Below are 8248 nucleotides of genomic sequence, written 5' to 3'. Positions count from 1 at the left end.
TGTCTTGTTTTTAAACATAATTATTTTTATCAAACCTATTTACCATTAATTAATTATTTGTAAATATTAGGTAAATGTCAAAATGAATATAACAAATGTACAAAAATTTTGTCGGCGCTGCATATTCATTCCGATAATAGTTTGATTAGAGTATCATTTTAAATATTACTTCTTTTTGATACTTTTGCATGCCCATTCAAGTCCTTCCTGTAATAATTTTTATGGAAACATGCAATAAATTTATTAAAATAATTAATCTTAAAAGGATTATTATTTTAAAATAAGTATACTCTAGATAACACTTTTTATTATCTTTTATTAAAATAATCTTGTATAATATTATACAAAAAATTATTACATTCGATAATGAAAATAGATAAATAGAGTATTATTTATTTTTATCCTTTGTACTTTTTAAATTAGTACTGAGAGAAATTATAGAGTACATAAAGAAAATTTTCTATAATTTCTCTTCGAAAAATTTAAATTTTAGTTGTTAGAAGAAAATAGTCTGTTAAAATATACAAAATGAAATATTTTACCTATCAGAAGTCAAAGAAAAATTTTTTTTCACCTTATTTCGGCAAGTATTATTATTATACCCTTGTTAGTTCTCGAAATCAAGATATTTTGCATACTTTTGTGAAGATAATTTAAATCAGATTAATTCCATCCTTTTCAAAAATTGATTTAGTGCAATAGAAACGAAAAAAAACATTAAAATAATTTGCCGTTCATCAAGTATGAAACCCCCGTAAGCAAAGTAATTTGCGAAAAAATCCATCAATTGATTCAAATTTTATTTTTAATTCTTTGAAGGAATTGTAGGTCCCCTATCGCAAATGGCTATGTAACTTAATGTAACCATCTTAGGAACTCCGCCGTCCATCTTACGGCGTAAAACAAATTTTATTTTGTTTGAGAAATATTTTATTTCTAGTAGAATTTTTTTTTTTTTTTAATTAATTTTATTTTTTTTTTTTAATTTTATTTTAATTTAGAAGCATGTATGGATAACATTCACATTCCATGCTTGTAAAGGTGGACTATCTTTCTAATGAATGTGTCGTTTAATTGCAATTAATAAAATAAAAAAACCAAAAGACTGTATATCTAACGTATTATGTACATTTATCCCACTAGAGGTATCTAAGCATTATCGTCCTATTACAGCTGTCTTACATTTTTTATTTTATTACTTCATAATTAAATAAGTTTATGAGTCGTTTACTTTTGATTTTTCCAAACTTTTTTTTCGGATTCTTAGGATCTTTATTTACCTATGAAAAATTTCCAGATATGATCATATCAGGTAAGCTTTTTGGAAGTATGAAAAATTATTTTTGTTTTAGAAATTGTTTTATAACTTTCTTGTAAGGAGGATAATTCGGCGATCATGCGTCCTTCTTCGAAGATTTCGAACACTATCTAAGATTACTAATTTTTTTTAAAAGAATTTTTTTCTCAGTGTAGTGGCAAGTCACTAATACATGCACGCAAAAATGAAAAATGTAAAAATTACATTATAAATAGTAATAAGCGTCGCTTCATATGAAAAACTAGAAAAATTGCAGTTCGAAATAACATTTTTATAAATTCAAACTTTGAATGTTAATTTTCAGAGCTTTCAATGTAATATTTACATTTTACAATGTACAATCTGAAACTGTAATTTTTCCAGTTTTTTATATGATACGCCACGTTACATTATATATGTAATGTAATTTTCCGTGTGTACATTGTGTATTTATGTTACCTACATATTTACATGTAAGACGTAAATTAAGTTTAGTAATATTTACTTTACACAGTAAAAAATTTGGCGTCATCACGTCAAATGAATTTGACAAAAATTAACGCAAAAAAATGTTAAATTTATACTCATGTGTTAAATATTTAACACGAACATTTTCAACGTAAAATTTTTTGACGCAATGATACACAATTTTTTACTGTGTACAAATTATATTGGTATAGAACACAGTCTAGTTGCAATCAGCAATATTTAAACTGTATCTACGTATAAAGTATTTTTGAACGTAAGAAAAAAAAAAATTTCGCTTATAACAGATTGTACTACACAATACGTATTAATTAATGTAGAGACCGTCTCTACAATAATATTTATTATTTAAAAGAAACGATATGTTTTTTGTAAATCGATATATTTGTAAAAGTACAAGCTGTAATTAATTTTTTTTTCCACAAGAGTATTGATTCCGTTTCAAAATATTATTTCAAATGAAATCATCAAGTTTGTATATATTATTCAGACTAAAATCTTCTGACAAAATGAACAAACTATAAAAAATAATTTCATACCTTAACACCCTTGCTTTCTGTCGCAATACAAGATTGTATTTGCCAATCCCGGTCTTTGATATTATGAAGCCCTAATCCTTCAGCAATCTCAGCAGCAGTGACTGCCTGTCCCAAATCTTGTTTGTTTGCATAAACTAATAATGGAACTCCGCGTAATTTTTCTTCCATCAAAAGCTCCGAAAGTTCTTGGCCTGTTTCGTCAAGTCTTTTGATATCTGCACTGTCTACTACGTAAATCTAGAAAAAAAAAAATAAATAATTTAAATTTTTATTTAGATTGTACTATACATTAAGAGAAAAAATTTATTTAAAGAAAAATGAGCTAATGTGGTTAAAAGAAATTAATTTCTTGAAAATTTGAAATAATTAAATTTAATTTAAATAATAAACAAAATTGAAAAAAAAAACAATTTTGGAGGAAATATTGCAAGTTATTTATATAAAATTGTTTTTTTATAAATCAAAAAAATTTTTTTCAAGAAGAAAGTCACTGTGATAAAAATTTTTAATTCTCTAGCTAAGAAATAAAATTGTTTAGAATTAATTTCTTGTCACGACAATTCCCATTTTTTTCAAAATAAATTTTTTCTATCGATGTAGTGTGTCTACTGTTGTACTTACAAGAATATCAGTGTTTTCGAAATAATTTCGCCAATAAGGTCTTATTTTACGCGCGCCGCCAATGTCCCATACATTAAGTTTGAAACCTTCACTTTGAACACTTTTTATATTGAAACCTTGCGTCGGCGTAACCTTTAATGAATAATATAGTAATGTTTACATACATACTCTATTTACGTTTAAATACGTAATAGAAAATTACATACTTGAGTAATATCTTCACTAGCCAACGACTTTAATATTGTTGTTTTTCCAGCGTTGTCGAGACCAAGCAATAAAAGTCGTAGTTCCTTATCGTGGGATGAACGCAATTTTCGTAAAATTGATAAAAGTCCCTGAAATCAATTTAATTTTTAATTAATACAGCAATATTCGTAACATCAGTTATAGTAACTGAAAAAATTAGTTGCTTCGTTTAAATTTCTTAACGAGTTATTCCTTAACCAATTTAAAATTAAACAACATTAACAATACATTAACTTTGTTTAAATTACACTACTTTAAATTTTGTCTAATGTTCAAATTATTTAAAACTCCAACTTATCAAATGAAGAATGTGATATTTCAATGTTAGTTTAGTATCTATCGGTCAAGGGCAAATTTTTCGAGGGTCAATCAATTTTTGTAAACAATTAACATAATTTGTTCTCATTATGTTTAAAAATAATTATAATATCATATAAAACGTTAAAAAATAAATTTTATCACTGAATTTTCTTACCATTTTTATGAAATATAAAAACACAGCTTTAGCACCTTAATACTTACGAAAGATTACTACACTATTTAGATACAATGCACTAAATTTTGTGTTGTTAGTTTCGTTGCTAAGGCAGGTGCTACCTTCTCTACATGTAACTAAACTTTTCTTGCATTTGACATGCGCCTAGCTCAAAACAAGTGAACAAAAAATTACTAAAAAATATATACATATGGAGCATTCTACGCCTAATCGACCACTTATGACCCTGACCCCTTTTCATTTGACCGAAAGTTATGAATTTTTGCAAAAACTTGCTTTTCTTTTTTAAATTTTAATTTATTCGGACATTCATTTATTTAAAACTTTTATTTTTTAATATACATTTTGAAAAAGAATACAGAATAAATGTTCAAATCTATCTTCATCGTTATTTTTTAGATAATTAAATGTCATATGATATTAATGTATGATAAGATTTTGCTATAGCATCTAGGTTTTTTTTTTTTTCCAGCACCGCATGTTGTTAAAATGATAAAATCCTTGGCACAGCAATTTTTTCTTTAGTTTTAGTCAATAGACAGTAAATGAGTTAGAAAAATTTTGTAAAAATTAATTACAATAGTAATGGTGGCTACAAGAGAACTCTAATTGTCAATCGTAATTAACCAGAGATAAGTTTTTATGTATAGAATTTGCTATGCTTCATTAATGTTCAAATAAAGTATTTTGGTAACATTGACAAAGAAAATTTAATAATTAACAAGGATCAAAGGACTAGGAAATATGTCGTAAATTTAATTTAAGCAATGTAATTAGTTTTAAATGAGATTTTGTAGAGAAACATTAACTATTGTTAGTAAGAGACCAGAGCGTAATGGGCGTCTAGACCTTAGTTAGGCTGAATAGCAGAGACTACCTGTCTACTTTTCAATTTCTTTTTTCGGAATACAAGTATCGAAAAAAAATCCCAAAAATTGATGCAAGACACCAGTTGTAATTTTTGGCTTTGATAAAAAAAAAATTTAATTTTTTCCATGATTGATATTTCTTATCGTCTAAATAACAATATACGGTAGTTTTGAAGTTAGTCATAGATCGAAACTTGCAAAAAACGGGCTACGATTTATCATAAGTTAAAATTAAAGCGCGCACGTAGCGCGCTATTCGGATTTCTAATTTCTGTTATTTTCAATTCTTTTTCAATTTGAAAGTTTTCTAAACATCTTGAGAAATTTTCAGGGTGACGTTATGAAAAATAAACCAGAATTCGAAAAAAAAATTTTTTTTCTAACAGAAATATAAATAGAAATTGAAAATACAAGTCAGAAAAAATTTGAGATTTTACAGAAAATGTCAAAGCTTAATTTAATGAGAGAAATTAGTAAGACGGTTGAACCTACAGTGTCCATTCCTGCAATGTCCCACTAATTTCAAAGAAAATGCGCTCCAAATTTTACCTGTTAAGACCTTTTTGAGCTCTTTGAGCTCAAATGTCTCGTTTGAATTTAATAAAAAAATTTTTCTTTAAAAATTAAAGCTACAATAATTTTCGGTCAAATCATCCGCTTTTAGAACGCTTGGCAGCATTTAACGTGGTTAAAAAAGCTTTACCAATACTTGCAGAAGAAAATCCGTTATGATAAATAATTTACAAACTATGTTTTATTGATTCTTAAAAAATTAGATATCTCTCGGAAAAAATAAATCGATTTCGATGCAGTTTACGCTAATCAACGCAATTTTTTAAGATTAACAAAAACATTTATAAGAAATAAATCGATTTAACGTAAATTTGTCATTAAAAAAAAAAAATTCCTCGAAATTTCTTTCGGAAATGATATCTTTCGAAAAAATTGGGAGGAAAACAATAAAGACTCGATTTCTTGAAAATCATTAATTTACTTGGTGGAAATTAGAAAAATGAAAAGTAATTATCATCGAGAAATTTTTTATTTTTTCTAACAACCAAAAAAATAACAGTAGATTGATTCAAATAATTGTTTTTGATCACCATTAAAAACAAAAATTGTGACAAGAGAGCTCTAATAACTTGAAATTTGAAAAAATTGATTATTTGGAAAAAAAGGCACTTTTCAAAAAATTCACAATTTATTTTTTGGTTGTGTAAAAAATTTGAAATAAATCTAAAAAAGGTTTTTTATAGGAGAAGGTAAAAGTTATTGAATATTACTGTGTAAGATATTATTATTGAAATAAAAGTATTCAGATTTAAGAAAATAAAAAATTTGTATTGTATTTCACACAAGAGTTAAAATTAAAATCTAACAAATAGCGAATAACACACAGTAAAATATTATGGATTACATATTATAATTATTTTATAAACAACTTAAGGTCGTCATTACTCAAAAAATGTAAAATTTCTCTAATAATGAGACACGGGAAATGATTTTCAAAAATTGCATATAATTCTTCCTGTGTGTCACTTAACAAAGTTCGGCGTTCCATTCCTTTCATGAAACGTTTAAAAATTATTTCACCATAGATAGGAAATTTTAGTAATAATTCTTCTTCGTTGAGAGAATTCTTAAAATATTTCAAACGTAAAGCTAACTTATGGATACTCTTATATAAAACATGATAATAACTTAAATTAGTATCAGCAATTTTAGTCTCTTTTAATAAACTAACTTCCTTAGTAGACTCTTCATGGAGTGCAACTAAATCCTCAATACTGGTTAATTTCAAGTTTACTTCACTGACATAACAATTTGCAGCACACATCTTAATGATATGTTTTTCAATGATATGAACTATTTTTTTATAACTATAATTTATATATGGATTTTCTTTAACTAAATTTATAGCTAATTTTAATGGAGTAACGTTTTGCTTATCGACTAAATTAAAGTCCATACCACAATTCAATAGATATTGTAAAACCTCATCACTATAATTTTTAACGGCTTTATGAAGTAAATTTTCACCGGAAAAATCGTCGATGAGGCCGTTTACATCACTACACTTTTTTAAAAAGAACTTAACAACTTCGAGGTTGTCTTCTTCTATTGCCAGATTTAATTCCGTCGTATATTTTCCATCCTTGATCACATTTACCTCCGCTCCAAAGGTTTCTAGAAGCTGGAGGATTTTGATGTTGTTGGCCCTTATGGCCAATCGCAACGAAGAATAAACTTTTTCACTTCCTTGTTCGATGGTGGCATTATTTTTTAACAGTAATTCCACAATTCGAGCATTCCCCGAATAAATTGCTAGATGCAAAGTTGACCACTTATAGTAACTATCCATGATGTCTTCTTTCACAGCGTTGACATCAGCTCCGGAATTAATCAACTTCTTCACCAGGTCAAAGTCTTGTTTGCTGACGGCTAAGTGAAGTGCTGTTCCTCGAGATGGCATATTGAGATCCAGGTCCACTTTATTTGCCAGCAGGAAGTCGATAAATTTCTCATCAGAAGCTTCGATTGCAAAGTGGAGAATAGATAATTTTCCGGATTTTATTAAACCGGAAATATCTTCTAACTTGTAATTATTACAGGCGGCCATTATTGCGTAAATAATATAAGAATTCAATAAAAATGATCAGTCACTAAAACGTCGATGCACACTTTTCAAGTATCGTCAGACAAGTGACTACACAAATGAATAAGGCTTGACAAGATCTCTTGTCTCCCCACTTTACGATGAGAAATCAAGATGGCGATTATCCCTACTCTTTCAAGGTACTATACTTCTAGAAGTGTTCTAGACTATGGCAAAATTGTAAACTCCCGAGTAGAAATTCAGATTCTGTTTTGACGGTACTTTCTTCATGCAACTTAATTTCTAGATAATAATACGTGATTAAAGTTTCAGTCGGCGCTCGCGCAGACCACGAATTTGCAATAAATTTGCGAACAGCTTAGATTTTTATTGTCCACGGTCAATAATATTGAACAAAAGTCCTTAGAAAATTTTCACTGCAAAATTATTTTACAGACCTAAATTATACGCCATTAAAGTCCTGGGAGGTACTCGCAGTCCACGGATTCGCAATCAATTTGCGAACGGCTTATTTACTTCTTTTTTTTTTTGTCATTGTTACTAAAGAAACCTTATATAAGAAAAGAAAATTCCAGCATTGAAAAATTTTTTATGCAACGAATACAAATTTTTGACCCCCTAATACATTTGCATCCCTGATACTGCTCATCTAAAGCGCCTTATTTCAGTCACTAATTTCAGTTTATTCATACAAAAATATAAATAATACCTGAAGTTATTTTTTCGAAACACGTGGTTACTTTTATTTATTGTCTTTCTGACTATTTGTTCGTAAATTATTATTTTATTTCAATGCAGTTAAAAATTTAATTTGTTTAATGAATTTACCATATGTTTACTTTAATTTTTTACTTATTACACTATATTTTATTTGAAATCAAAATGTTGTGCACTTAATTGAACTTTAAATTTTTTCACAAGATATACATATCTTTGTACATTTTCCTACAATATGCACATTTGGAGATCTTAAAGAAGAGAGCGTTTATCGTTTATCGTTCAAATCGTCACGTCATCAAATTTTTGTGCGTTTTACATTAATTATTTAGTTTAAATTGTCTAACTATCAAATTCTAT

At 27.3% G+C, this 8248-nt stretch overlaps 2 protein-coding genes across 2 annotated transcripts; both read right to left on the bottom strand.

Annotated features, from left to right (window-relative positions):
- Positions 1-21: 21 nt before the first annotated feature.
- On the bottom strand, positions 22-3785 carry LOC123271371 (ADP-ribosylation factor-like protein 3). The gene is made up of 5 exons (XM_044737674.1): positions 3665-3785; positions 3150-3278; positions 2944-3075; positions 2323-2559; positions 22-207 (listed from the first exon to the last, which is right to left on the bottom strand). The coding sequence occupies exons 1-5, from the start codon at positions 3665-3667 to the stop codon at positions 166-168; spliced, it is 543 nt and encodes a 180-aa protein (XP_044593609.1). The 5' UTR covers positions 3668-3785; the 3' UTR covers positions 22-165.
- A 2695-nt stretch (positions 3786-6480) lies between these two features.
- On the bottom strand, positions 6481-7174 carry LOC123271739 (putative ankyrin repeat protein RF_0381). The gene is made up of 2 exons (XM_044738136.1): positions 6551-7174; positions 6481-6507 (listed from the first exon to the last, which is right to left on the bottom strand). Exons 1-2 carry the CDS (start codon positions 7172-7174, stop codon positions 6481-6483), a joined length of 651 nt encoding a protein of 216 aa, XP_044594071.1.
- Between the last annotated feature and the right edge of the window lie 1074 nt (positions 7175-8248).

This window comes from Cotesia glomerata, linkage group LG9, assembly GCF_020080835.1.
Source record: "Cotesia glomerata isolate CgM1 linkage group LG9, MPM_Cglom_v2.3, whole genome shotgun sequence".
Taxonomy (NCBI): Eukaryota; Metazoa; Arthropoda; class Insecta; order Hymenoptera; family Braconidae; genus Cotesia; species Cotesia glomerata.
The sequence above is the reverse complement of the archived record's forward strand: the minus strand, read 5'-3'. Positions and strand labels throughout refer to the sequence as shown.

Bases quoted from the DNA above. Each gene is read 5' to 3' on its own strand.
- LOC123271739 (XM_044738136.1), bottom strand. From the start codon at position 7,174: ATGGCCGCCTGTAATAATTACAAGTTAGAAGATATTTCCGGTTTAATA. The intron at 6,508-6,550 runs GTTTTACAATAT...ACTTTAATTTAG, and splicing joins TTAAAAATTATAGTGATGAG to TCGATAAGCAAAACGTTACT.
- LOC123271371 (XM_044737674.1), bottom strand. The intron at 3,076-3,149 runs GTATGTAATTTT...TATTCATTAAAG, and splicing joins CTAGTGAAGATATTACTCAA to GTTACGCCGACGCAAGGTTT. The intron at 2,560-2,943 runs GTAAGTACAACA...TTTTTTTTCTAG, and splicing joins TCGAAAACACTGATATTCTT to ATTTACGTAGTAGACAGTGC.